This window comes from Physeter macrocephalus, unplaced genomic scaffold (assembly GCF_002837175.3).
Source record: "Physeter macrocephalus isolate SW-GA unplaced genomic scaffold, ASM283717v5 random_614, whole genome shotgun sequence".
Lineage (NCBI taxonomy): Eukaryota > Metazoa > Chordata > Mammalia > Artiodactyla > Physeteridae > Physeter > Physeter macrocephalus.
This window is the reverse complement of record NW_021145833.1, coordinates 1-13,422: the sequence shown is the minus strand read 5'-3', so window position 1 is coordinate 13,422 and position 13,422 is coordinate 1. Positions and strand designations below refer to the sequence as shown.

Genomic DNA, 13,422 nt, shown 5'->3' with positions numbered 1-13,422 from the left:
CCTCCCTCCCCGATCCCACACACTGCGAGGATCCTAAGAGCTTAAACCTCTTAAAGATATCACAAATCATGGAATGACCTGGACCCAGTCCACTTAGACTATGTGCCGGACGTTTCATAGCGTGATGGCCACCCCTTCTGGTCTGCACGTAGAAGGTCTCGAGTTTGATGCCAAGTATAGTTACGCTGGGCTTGCAAGTGTTTCTCATTGACGACAGACATGAAGACTTCAAAAACGTTTGTCTATACACGCAAGTCAGGGTCCTATCAGCGTGTTAGAAATTTGGCGAAGAATGGTTCTCGGCTGAAGATATGATTTATAAGCACGTGTGTTGACCTGAAATATTTCCTGGAACCCCAGTTTTCTCACCGCGCTTTTAATAAACAGTGCGTGAACTATTATCACTTAGTGCCGAAATCTGCACGTGTACTGCCAGGAGCATTACTACCATCCGGGACTCTGACGACAGGGGTGCAATTTCCTTGGTTATGTGTTTGTTGATGTTTTCTATATAAAATAATACATGTTAGTTTTAAGGAAATATATCTGAAGACAAAATATCTATCATACAAGGTTGGAAGAGAAAAGACTGAGGTTGGAAGAGAAAGTTATCAGTCGCTTTCCTCACCTTCCACTTTTGCTGCCAAATCCACCGTTGGTCTGGCCCGGGTTGTAAACTCCAGCAGGGCTGAATCAAGCGTGTGTTCTGCATAACCTCACACCTGCTCAGCGAGAGTGGTGTGGACACACACTCAAATTTGTTTTAGGAGTTTAAAATAACCGCCCGCACAGGGACTTGAACCCTGGACCCTCAGATTAAAAGTCTGATGCTCTACCGACTGAGCTACCCGGGCTCGGGAGAGCAAGCTGCCTCCTAGTCTATCCGCAGAAAATAGACCACGTGGCCCTATTCTTTTCCTATTCGATTAAAATCCTGAGTCTTTTTGTTGATTACGTGAGTGGTGAAACTGCAAAATCAAGGTCGGGAAGGCGTTTGGCGAAAGAATCTTTTCTGATCCCATTGCAGAAAGACTATAAAGAAAATAACTGCCTGTCAGACCATGCTTCCACGCCAGCAGCGCCCCCGCCCCTCGCATCCTAAAGGGAACATGCCAGGAGGAATTCTCCAGATTCAGGACGTCTGGATTTCTAAATCCAATCTTGGTCTGTGAAGAGCCCCGGAGGGTCTTGCGGGTGGAATCTTATGAGTAATCGATTAGGTCTCCAATCTTTATTAGTCAGAACCCATCCAGGACCAAGACCCGGTCCTGGTCCTCAGTGGAGCGGGAAGGCACGCCAAACAGAAGTCAAGCGCTTTGATGGTGGGAAGCAGGTCAACACCAGAAGTAAGCGTCCTGCCAAGTATTCCAGCGGGAGGTGATGCCCAGAGGAGCTACCAGTGGTGACTGGGGCCCTGAAGGCTTGGGAAGAGAATGTTGAGCAAAAGGAAAAGGACCTTCGCCAGAGAATCTGAACATTTCCCTTGAAGCTCCCACTGAAAGGTTTGGATCAGGTTGGAGTTTATATTTTTAGGAAGTCCCATTACCCTGGCAGCTGTGTCCTGCATATAACTAATGTGGACACACAAAAACAAAAATTTTCCTACCATTCCACTAAACAACGAACGTTGCAGCCATCAAGCCACCAGCCACTGCACCTTCCCTGTTGGTGCGCCCAGAGGGGAATTCAGGATGGAGAAAAACAGGATACAGGCCCTAGATAGTTAAGATGCATGTCAAAGGCATAATTTCAATGAACCCAGACCCTTGCGTCTTCCCATACTTAGAAAAGCACTAAAATAATTAACTTGAGATGTCTGTTTTTTGTGTGTCTGTGTTTGGCAGTTATCATTTGATGTTCAACGACATGGTTTTTTTCCCCAGCAAAAAATCCTATGTATCCTGGCCCCTCCCTTACCTTCCTGGAACAGTTCCTCAGAGCTGAGAGGCCGATTCCCTGGCTATAGCCTTCAGTAAGGTCCCTGAATAAAACGGAACTCTCAAGTTTTAGGTTGTGTGTTTTTCAGTTGTCACTAATAGGCGCATTTTTTCATTACTCCTGTTTTTGCATTGCCATGTTATTCATCGAGGCATTGGATAAGATCCCTTGAAAGGGAAGGCAAGGGAAACCTATGGGGTAGAGCCTCATAACCATCTTAGCTGTCCTCGGATTTCAGAGACACTCTGAAATCTGTGGGGGAAGGATGACGTCTGCAGTCTTTTATGGAGAAATGTATCCGTGTAACCGAGCAGGACCCTAGGGGGCCGGCCTTCCTGGGACAGAGACCCCGGAACTCCACCTGGTGTGCTCCACCTGCCTCTTGTTTGTAGCAAAGCTTTAGTCTCCCAGGCCTCCCAAGAGTCAGAAAAAGCTAGCTCAAGAGGTAAGGATTGGAAGAATGTGAACATATAGTAACAAAAGCTAGCAGTTGGGCCAGGAGAACTGGTAACAATGTAAACAGATCAGCCGTATAGGAGTCACAGAATCTTTAGTTCTTCCCTGAAGGACATAGACAACAGTGTCTGATGCACATTCCTGAGCTGTTTTGCAGATACTAAAACCACCACCAGAGGGAAAAAGCTAACTGCATGATGACCAGACCGTAGCCTTGACACAAGCTGCTCCATCTTGGGCAGTACAGAATCTATGACTTGTATACTTCTAGAAATTCGCCTCAAGGAAGTGGAACCAAACCGACCCTGGAGTTGAAGATTAACTGTGCTTAAAACAAGGTGATTCCGACCAGACCACCGCATGAATAATTTTGAGATGATTATCGGAGCTGTCTGTGCTGTTCTGCACATAGCCCGCACCTGCACACCCCTGAAACTTCCTGGTTTTTCCCTATAAAACCCTTTTCCCTCTAATGGCAACTTGGAGATGGTTTTCGGGACACTAGTTTGCTATCTTCCCAGGTTGCCGGCTTCCTGAAGAAAGCACCAACCCTTGTGTCTCTTGAACACTGACTTTTGAGTGAGATCAGCTGAAACTGAGCTCGGTTCCGTCTCCAGTTGGTAACCTCAGGAACTACGAACAAAGTTGAAAAAGTAATCCACTAGGGAAAGATAGTCACGTTATGTTAAACAAAAATGACAGAAGGTGCTAAACCATACGTATGATATAATATTTGTGGAAAAGTCAAACGAAGTGTATATGAATATATATCCTTTAATTATATATATTTGTATATTTGTTGTTTGCATATACATAAGAGATGTTTAAGGGTAGAAAGCAATCTGATAAAAATGACCACCTTTTGAGGAACGGCAATGAAGTGTGTGAGAAGAGTCTCTCGCTGTTTCCTTTACGTACATCTGCATTGTTGCATTAAAAAAGCATGTATTGTTTTCAATAATAAAATAAATGAAGAAGAAAAAAATTGTCAGTTAGATTATTCCATCCTTCTGAGATCACATAGGCAGCCCTTTAGATCAAAGCATCCCTGATCCTCTGTTTTCTACAGATCCCAGCAGAGGAAGGTGAAAAGCCAATTTCCTTCCCAGTAGAGGCTCCCTCCATGCTTCAGGGTTTTGGAGGGGAGTATCCGGTGTTGGGGAGGAAGGACTTTTTTCCTCTATCCTTCTTAGTTCTGGCTGGTCTAAAAATTAAATTGACAAGACAGATTAACAGAAGAAAATTAAACAAAAGTTTAATAATATGTGTACATGGAAGGGACCCAGGAAAATTAAGTAACTCACCGAAATGTCTGAAAACCTCACCTTAAATATTATCTTCAGCTAAAGCCAAAAGAGGATGTTGGGGAGAGTGATTTGGAACCTCAAAGGGGAAGAAGGAAATTGGCATGAAGATGGAAAAGCAAATGTTTGGTAAACCACGGTTTGCTGGGCCATGCAGAGACCATGGGACACAGAGAGGAATTTTAACACTTTTAGACTTTGCTAGGTTTCTCCCTGTCTACCCACCTGGTTCGTACTATAGTAATCGATGGTGATAACTCCTTTCCTGGAACAGATCCTTCATCTACATTCTTTAGGCAGTTAGGGAGAAGGTCGAAAGTCAAACTTTCTTCCCCAGTCTTTTGGGCCTTGATCGTTTTCAGCTCTAAACAATCCGCATGCCAGAGAGACATTTTGGGGTGGTAAATTTTGCTCCCCTACACTGGTATTGAAAAATCACCAGTGAATTAGGTGCGCTTTTCACAAATGAAGATGTAGATCCCTAAGAATCATATGACATGGCTGGATTTAGCCAAGAAAAATTAAAAAAACAAAAAATTGCCTGTAAGATGAAGCCAATCCTCTGGGAGAGTTAGTGAGCCTTTGGTCTAACCTCAGCTTCCTACAACAGTTCTGTACTCAGCTTTGAATGTAACGCAGGAGAGCGTGAAGATTTGTTTCCTGTTCCCCTAAGGCAGACTAGATTGACAGGCATTGAACCCTGAGAACAAAAGTCTCAAACTGTGTATAATCAAGTGTTAATGGTGTGGAACTGGGCTGCTTAGCTTAGAGACAGTTAACTGGAGCTGTGTGTAATTTCATTTAACAAACTATCCTGTTTTTTTTTTCCTACGCACCACCCCTCCATCCCCCCGTCCGCCATCTTGAAATACCCCCCTCTTCCCACTTTCTAAGTTCTTTGGTTTGGGAAGTTCCCTCTGATCCTTAAAGACAGGGATCAGAACTTGCCGCAGAGATCTCTGCTTGATCCTCTCCAGAGGGGGTTGGGTCCCGAGGACTCTGAGACTGTCCGTATTGCTGCTTCCACCACAACCTGCCTTCAACACCTGTTTAATGGTCTGTCTTTCCTCCTAGAATGTTTCTGCTGTGAGGACAGGACCTCTCCGTACGTCTCCACTGCTATCCAAGCAAGCTCTCAAAAACTGCTGAATGAATGAATGGACAGTTGACTGCGGGCCAGGGGTCAGGGAAGGCTTTTCGTGGAGGAGGAGGGCGCAGAACTGGTCCTTGGAAGTTTTTGTTTGGTAGAGAGAGGGGAGAACATTCCTGTCAAGGTGAATGATTTCTATAATCAAATGGAATAAGTTTGTCCTGAAAAAGTTCTATGCCACTCTATCGTGCCACCCCACTTAATTCTTTATAAGAGCTTATCCCCATCTGAAATCCTCCTGTTTATCTGCTTGTATGAACCATCTCTTCCCTCTGTGCTGTAAGTGCTTCTGGACAAAAACCTTGTCGGTTAAGGACTTTCTATTTTTTTTTCTTTTCTTAATGTTATTTGCTGTTTGGTTTACTTTCTTTTCTTTTAAATCTTTGCATTCCCACAACCTCAGCGTTTAGAACGGTATTTGGCACATAGCATGATCTTAGATAATCGCTATTTCAAAAAGTGAACGTTTTTACTGCGCAAGGTACCTCTCACCCCCTCCCCTACAAAGTAGTACAGTTTCACGCAGACGTTTCCTTTTTACCTTCCAAGCCATCGGTTCTGAAGCTATTGCTACACTTTCTACGTCTGCTATAAACTTTCAGATTAAAAGATCACTGCCACTTAACCACTCAGGCTGGACGCCTCAGACTGCAAAATGGACGGCTTACAATCGTTAAATCCCTCAGGAATTCGGAAAAAATGAATCATGTAGTAATGGTCAGAAAAAGCAGCGACTTGTACCAGAAGTGGGGTTCGAACCCACGAGGATATAAATCCATTGGATCTTAAGTCCAACGCCTTAACCACTCGGCCATTCTGGTACCCGCCAGTTTTAGCTTTCTTTACATAACCTGAGTAATACTAAGCTACGAAAAGTTGCACAACAATTTAAAAATTTTATGCCTTATGTAAAAGAACAATACGGGGATGGGGGGGGATGGGAAACTCAGTAACTTTCATCACATCCTGTAATTTCCTCATGTCCAGTCACCAGAAACCGGAGCCACACGAAAGCGATGAAGACTCAAGTAGCAGAATTCCTAACACAGTCACGTCTGAGGACACCACAGGAAAGTGGAATGGGTTCCTTTTCAAAGTGGGCGAGTCTCATCGGAAATCGTTGGTAATGTGTTTGTCTTCCTCCTAGCTCGTTCCTTATCAAAACAAAAGCGACTCTGGTGGGACTCGAACCCACAACCTTTGAATGCCTCCATCATAGTCTAGAAGTCCAATGCGCTATCCATTGCGCCACAGAGCCCGACGAGTAAGACTCCTCCGCGTTGCTTACATCAAGGCAGGAGCGGCGTCTGTCTTGGGGACGGTCGCCGGCACGTCGGGCCACGCTTTCTTTCTCGGATAAACTGGGGAGCCCGCGTCGCCAAGGAGAAGCGTGGATGGGCATTGCGCTTGAAAGTCTGAAATCTGTTTGAAAGTTTCTTCTCGCGAGCGATCGCCAGGCATCAACTCTCAACCTCATTGCACATCGGAAGGAAAGTCTTTGTGTGAACAAAAAGTCTTTATTCTATCCTGTCGCATGCCCTGAACGGGAGGTTCCATAGTGTAGCGGTTATCACGTCTGCTTTACACGCAGAAGGTCCTGGGTTCGAGCCCCAGTGGAACCACAGCACGGATTTACCCTTTTACAGGAATAATTTAACTTTTAACGTTTCTTTTTGCCAGCCGGAACTTGAGTTTTACTCCAGGAAGTGGGAGATGCTGCCGTTTCCAACCGGGCTCCGCGCTGCGTCCCGAAGCGCAGGCTAGGCTCCAGAGGTGCCCGCGCACATCGGCCACCAAGGCTGCCCCCTCGTGGCGCCACTAGGCAGGTGCAAGCGGCCCCGCCCTGCTCAGGTCATCGCGCGTCTCTGCGCCTGCGCGCTCCCGACTACCGCCCGCAGTTCTGCCTCCAGGTGCCTGGGTAGGAGTCCGGTTCCCCTCCTTCTAAACCCTGCTTTGCCATCTTTCAGTGTTGCTGCCACCACTCAGGGGTAATCCCGAAGGTCACCTCTCTCCTTTGTTGATTACTTCCATCCACTGACCTCGTACTTTTATTTAAATTAAAAAAACTTTTTGAAAATTTTATGCTCATGGTGGAGAATTCAAACACCCTCACGTGTTTTACGGTGCTGTTTCCCTCTGGCAAAGAATTTCCCTTTGACTAAACTCTAGCTGGGCTCCTCTGAGCCCTCCTCTCAACTAGGCGGCCTATAAGACTTGAAAAAACAGTTAACACTAATATCGTTTTTAGCAGCTCAAGGCTGCATCCCTAAAGTGACTCTGGTTTCAGTGAAAGTGTCAGCCTGAGAAAACTGAATGCTGCCGCCGCCCCAGCCCCATTTACTGTTTGTTCCAGCCAACAGCTGAATCTGGGGCCCCGGATCAGCAGTATAACTGTACGTTTTCTTTATAAATCACTTATGATTAGTGTACAAAGGTAGCGTTGCCAGAGGTACTGCTCCACCCCAACAACAGTCTAGAAACCTTTCTATTTCCTTCTTAAGCCTTCACTCATCTTTTCACTTCCGGTGTTTGGATAGATCCTAATTCTTTAGTCTGTGCTTTTTGATGAGCGGTTAAATTGTATTCAGTCTTACAGACGATACCGTAGTGGAATTCCTCGGTCATTGGTTTTGGGGTGGATCACTATGTAGAACAATAATAGCGGAAATCTTGAATAGTCATTATTATCTAACCCATTTTACAAACGACTAAGAGAAGTTACGTAATGGCCCAAGGTCACACACTGGCCCTAGACAATTAAGGTGCAGATCAAAGGAATGATTTCAATTAAGCCCAGACGCTTGCATTTTCTCATACATAGAAAGGTGCTAAATTCATTAACTTGAGATGTCTATTTCTTTAATCACCAGTACTCTTTTGATGTTTGACTATTTTTTTTTGTTTTTGTTTTTGTTTTTGCAAAAACTCCAATATATCATGGCTCTCTCTTACCTCTTCAGAACAGTCCCTCAGAGCTACCTGAGAGGCTGTAACTCAGGCTTAAGTCCTCGGTAAGTCCGCTGAATAAAACATAATTCTCCACTTTTAGGTTGTGTTTTTTTCTTTTCTTTTTTTTTCATTTGACATAGGTTTTGAGGCTTCGTCTTTGGAAATAAAAATCTCAGTAAAATTCTTAAACGTCTGCCAAAGGGAGAATCATGGAAAAGGAATAGGTCCCTCTAGTGGTGAGAAGACATTATGAAACATTTTGCTCTGTAGACACTGCTCCTAAATTTAAGAGGTTCTTTAGAAATACAGCTTCCCAACATCTCCCAAGGTGGGAGATGTTGAACGATTTAGCCAAAACGCAAATACCCTGTGTTAGAATCCATATGTTAAAAGATTGTTGTCAAGCAACACGTTCTCATTACATGGAAGGAGAAGGAACACATTTTCATGGGAAATAGATTTTAATGTATACTGCTTCTCTCCAAAGTACTGTGGTCTTTTAGGAACCCAGTAATCAATTAATTGTCTCTTAAAAGTAAGTGTGTGTGTGTTTGTGCGTGTGTTTGTGTGTGTATGTGTGTGTATCCTGGGATAGTCTCAAAGTAAAAAGTGTGTACACGTGTGTGTGTATGTATTTTTTTTTTCCTGGAACTAGTCTCTTGTGAATCCTCAATTCACTATGTGCCTCTAGAAAGTAAAGACTAAATGCTAAAAAAGGTATGTGGAAGGGAAGTTTTTTGGTTTTGTTGTTTTGTTTTTTGGTAATAAAAAATGATTCACAAGGAAGAAAGTAGCTGCTACTGTTGATAAAGGCATATACTAGTTATGGCAGAATATGATTCTGTATTCTTTGGTTCCAAGGGAAGCTTGAATTGTTTCCGATGTTTTTGTTACATGGGTAATTAGGTACAAAATTCAAGGCTGAAGTCAAAAGTGTGGTGAATGATTTTAATTCTAGGTAGGAAGTAACAACCACCCAAAAGAAGCAAATGTAGATCTTTAAAAGCTCTTCCAGCTTTAGTAAAGCATCCATGAGTCCAGGATCAGACATGAGCAAATGTGAGTTTTGTCAATAGCGTCTGCCTTGTGTTGCCCCTGCCACCTTGCTGAAGTGTTCCACCCTTCTGTACCTGGGTCTCTGGGCTACCTTTACACCCCAGACTTGGATTTACCTCCCTCACATGCACCCACTGCAGCTTTCCTGTCCTACATCTCTTCCACTCTGGGATGACACCTGGTGCCTTTGGCTGCGCCAGTAGACCACCTGAAATTAGTCCCTAGTGAGATAATACTGAGAATGGATTTAGAGATTTGACTTCCAGTGGACCTTGAGCCCCATTATATGCTCTTTGTAATACATTAGCATCTAAATGACATGCCCACAGGCACCGTGACAGTTCTGAGGCCAACCATGAAAGGCCAAAAAGTGGGCGGTGGCCCAATTCCTGGAAGTCCCTGCCCCTTCCCCAAGACAGTTAGAAAACTCCTCCCATGCATTAGCCTATGAAATTACCCAGCCAAGGAACTCCCTGGTGGTCCAGTGATTAGGATTCCATGCTTCCACTGCAGGGGGCATGGGTTTGATCCCTGGTCAGGGAACTAAGATCCTGCATGCCAAGGCCAAAAAAAAAAAAAAAAAAAGAAAAAAAGTTACCCAGCCCATAAAAACTAGCGACCCCATATTTGGGTCCTCTCGCCTTCTGAGATGGCCCACACTCTGTCTATGGAGTGTATATTTCTCTAAGTAAATCCACTTCTTACCTATCACTTTGCCTCTCACTGAATTCTTTCTGCACTGAGACATAAAGAACCTGAACTTCAGCAAGTCCTGAAGCCAGGTGTGTGATCTCAATTAAAAGACAGTGGGTTCAAGACCCAATCTGAGTTTTGGCAGGGTTCAAGTCCTGGTGTGAGTTGTGTGCTTTCAGTGGTGTTGTATCTAGCTTGAACCCCATGAACTGTGTCTAATTTATGAAATATCCCACGAGCAGGAATTTCAGGGCAACACCAAGGGAGCAACAGTAGGCAGTGGTAGAGCTGGTTGGGAGGGGCTGGATTTGGGAGCAAGTTTCCCTTGCTTATGTTTCCCTCCTGAATCCCTCTATGCAAATGGCTCTCTACTTCCCTTACATCTCTGTCCATCAGACATGGCTGGGAGATTAGACTGGGATATAACAGACCGATCAGTACTTCCAGTCCAAATTTTAGTTGACTACAGTTTTCATCTATTTACTTGACAAAAATAATGGGTTGCCAGGAGACCCACTGGAATTCATTATTGTTTCGATTCTCTTAATGCGGAGGCTCTCGAGAAAATGCTAGAAAGAGGAACGAGGAAGAATTTAGAATAGGCTGATTTGTAATCTTCTAGACAATCAGTCCCTGAATAATGGAAAGTCAGTTTATTCTTAAGCCTTTGCTTCTTGTGCACCTGTGATTCAGGCACATTCTAGCGAAGCGGTCAGGATAGGGTTCCTTTCTCCCTTGAGGGCTGGCCCAGAATAAATGGCAGGAAATTCTTAGAGGTACGGAAGCCTTACCATATGTACTCCTCGGTCAGATAAAGACAACAAAGTGCCTTTCATAACGTTACAATAGAGGAAAAATTTTTATCGAAGAGCTTGTTTCAGATGCCCTCAAATCCTGCCTGGGGCAACAGGAGTAGTCAGACATGCCTTTAGCTGATGGTCAGAGATCTCAGATCTATAGCCTTGCCTGAGCCATTTATTAGCTATGAAAACTTTGAAAAAATATGAAAGTTATCTCAGCTTCTGTGAGGGAAACCCAAAGGTTTCCTTAGAAAAACAGAACTCATATCCTCCACGGTGGGCAATGGAAAATTTCCACAAAGGGAGGGGTGGCTGGATCTTTTAGCCTGGACTCCTGGTCCCTGGAGATCATTTTACTAATTATTGCTTGGCCTGCACACATGGTACAGCCACAACTCAAGGACTGAGAGGTAATTTTCTCTCAGACTTCATTTCCTCACCTGTAAAATGAGGTGTCTGAGTGATTTAAGCTTTAGAGTCCCTTTCAGAGCTGACAACTTACAGATCTGAGACTCTAAGTTGCTGACAACCACGCCATGAGAAATTCTTACAGAGACGATTATTTCAGACCATCCTTGTTAGAGGATTCTGCTGTAGGGCAAGGGGAAAACTCTGGCCTCACGATGGTCTGTTGATTGGGGTCTTCTATTGTGTTGTGAGAAAATACTTTTCAGTTCTGACTCTTCCAATCTGGACTTCATGGCATCTATTTCTTTTTCTAAAAAATAAATTTATCTATTTTTGGCTGCATTGGGCCCTCGTTGCTGTGCACGGGCTTTCTCTAGTTATGGAGAGTGGGGTCTCCTCTTCATTGCGGTGCACAGGCTTCTCATTGCGGTGGCTTCTCTTGTTGCAGAGCAGGGGCTCTAGGCGTATGGGCTTCAGTAGTTGTGGCACGTGGGCTCAGTAGTTGTGGCACATGGGCTCAGTAGTTGTGGCACATGGGCTTAGTTGCTCTGGGGCATGTGGGATCGTCCCAGAACAGGGCTCAAACCCATGTCCCCTGCATTGGCAGGTGGATTCTTAACCACTGCACCACCAGGGAAGTCCCCTATGGCATCTGTTTCTTTTCGTAAGGTCCAAATCTCCTCTTCAATCTTTTCATGGCTGACTTCATCTCCTGGTTCCTCAGGGTGTAGATCATGGGGTTCAGGAAAGGAATGATAACAGTGAAGGTAATGGAGACAGCTCTGTCCATGGGGAGGGCAGTGAAGGGCCGGGCATAGACGTAGATGCAGGGCACAAAGTGCAAGGTCACCACCGTGATGTAGGCTGTGCAAGTGGAGATGGCTTTTCTCCTGCCCTCCCCAGTGTGAGACCTCAGCATTGTCAAGATGACTGCGTAGGACACAAGAAGGAAGATGAACCACAGTGTAGAGATCAAGCCATTATTGGAAATCGTTAAGACCTCAAGGGCAAAGGTGTTGGTGCAGGCGAGTTTGAGGACCTGGGGGACACCGCAGTAGAAAGTGTCAAGAACACTGGGTCCACAGAAGGGGATTGGGAGCAAGAGGGAAATCTGCACGATGGAGTGGATGAAGCCCCCCACCCAGGAGGCCACAATGAGGGCAGTGCACCGCCCCCTACTCATGATGGTCTCATAGCGCAGGGGCTTGGCGATGGCCATGTAGCAGTCAAAGGCCATCACAGAGAGAGAGAAAGTATCTGCCCCACCGAGGAAGTGGAAGAAAAACATCTGTGTGGTGCAACCATTGAAGGAGATGATCTTTCTCCTTGTAAGAAGGTCTACTAGGACCTTCGGAACAGTGATGGAGGAGAAGCAGATGTCCAAGACAGAGAGATTGCGGAGCAGGAAGTACATGGGGGTGTGAAGGCGAGACTCACAGGTCACGGTGACAACGATGAGGAGGTTTCCCATCACGGTAGCTGTGTACGCCAAGGATAACAAAAGAAATAAGACCAGGCTCAGCTCTTGGGACTGGGTCAGTCCTTGAAAAATAAATTCTTTCACCCTTGTGTAATTTCCCTGTTCCATCGGGTCATGTTTCTTCTTCTTCTTCAATTACCTGGAGAGAAAACAGAAAATAGAATATAGAAAAGATATCATTAAAAACAAAAGGAGGGCTTCCCTGGTGGCGCAGTGGTTGAGAGTCCGCCTGCCGATGCAGGGGACATGGGTTCGTGCCCCGGTCCGGGAAGATCCCACATGCCGCGGAGCGGCTGGGCCCGTGAGCCATGACCGCTGAGCCTGCACGTCCGGAGCCTGTGCTCCGCAACGGGAGAGGCCACAACAGTGAGAGGCCCGCGTACCACAAAAAAAAAAAAAAAAAAAAAGGAGTGTGAGTTATATGACCAGGCAGCCTTGGGGTTATTTTTATGGTTATTTTTCTTTTGGGCAGGGATGCCTACAATTCTATCTCTAGTAGATGGCATTTTCTGAGTTCTCTCAGAGCAAACCAAAGAGTGGGTTTCCAACGGGTGTAATTCATTGAAGCTCCTAAATCAGTACGTTATTAAATTCTTATTAAAAATTTTACGGGCTCATCATTTTACAGATTCTATATGCCTCTTAAAAAGTCACTGAATGCTCTGAGAAGTGAAGAGACTAGCTTTGCTTTTGTTTTTATGCACACTCATGTATCTAATTGTTAGGAAGAGGGAAACACACGCAGGGGAAAAATATAAAACACAGTCTGTGGCTCTAATGGAAGCTTGTAGTTTCTTCTCTCATCTTCTTCCACAGGAGACCATCTGTTTGGCATAGTCTGGCCAGATTTTCACGATACCGGTGATCAGCACTAAATTAAGGCCAAAGAACCAGTTTACGGTTTCCTGTCTCCCTAAGATAACTAGCTTTGCAGCAGCTAAGACAATTTAATTGAGTACATCACTGTTTCTTTCTTCTTCTTCTTCTTTTTTTTTTTTTCCAGCCTCCCTTCTTTTGGTGTCTTGTTTTCCTCTGATTTCCATGGCCCAAGATTGGGACATGGCAACTGATAGCTATAGTCCCTACTCCCCAGAAGGCTCTTGGCAAGGACTTCACCCTCCAGGACACTGGACGAATGGTTTTTCTTTCTCAGGCTCCCTTCCTTTCATCACTTACATTTGTACGTCA

The 13,422-nt window shown here is 44.9% G+C and overlaps 1 protein-coding gene and 4 non-coding genes across 5 annotated transcripts; 1 reads left to right on the top strand and 4 right to left on the bottom strand.

Moving 5' to 3' along the window:
- Positions 1-781: 781 nt before the first annotated feature.
- On the bottom strand, positions 782-854 carry TRNAK-UUU (transfer RNA lysine (anticodon UUU)). Its single transcript has one exon. It is a non-coding gene; the product is annotated as a tRNA-Lys (tRNA).
- A 4,732-nt stretch (positions 855-5,586) lies between these two features.
- On the bottom strand, positions 5,587-5,669 carry TRNAL-UAA (transfer RNA leucine (anticodon UAA)). Its single transcript has one exon. It is a non-coding gene; the product is annotated as a tRNA-Leu (tRNA).
- A 349-nt stretch (positions 5,670-6,018) lies between these two features.
- On the bottom strand, positions 6,019-6,106 carry TRNAR-UCU (transfer RNA arginine (anticodon UCU)). The gene is given in 2 exon segments: positions 6,019-6,054; positions 6,070-6,106. It is a non-coding gene; the product is annotated as a tRNA-Arg (tRNA).
- A 291-nt stretch (positions 6,107-6,397) lies between these two features.
- Positions 6,398-6,470, top strand: TRNAV-UAC (transfer RNA valine (anticodon UAC)). The gene has a single exon. It is a non-coding gene; the product is annotated as a tRNA-Val (tRNA).
- Positions 6,471-11,397: 4,927 nt separating this feature from the next.
- On the bottom strand, positions 11,398-12,342 carry LOC102995587 (olfactory receptor 4D11-like). Its single transcript, XM_007120857.1, has one exon. It carries the CDS (start codon positions 12,340-12,342, stop codon positions 11,398-11,400), a length of 945 nt encoding a protein of 314 aa, XP_007120919.1.
- Between the last annotated feature and the right edge of the window lie 1,080 nt (positions 12,343-13,422).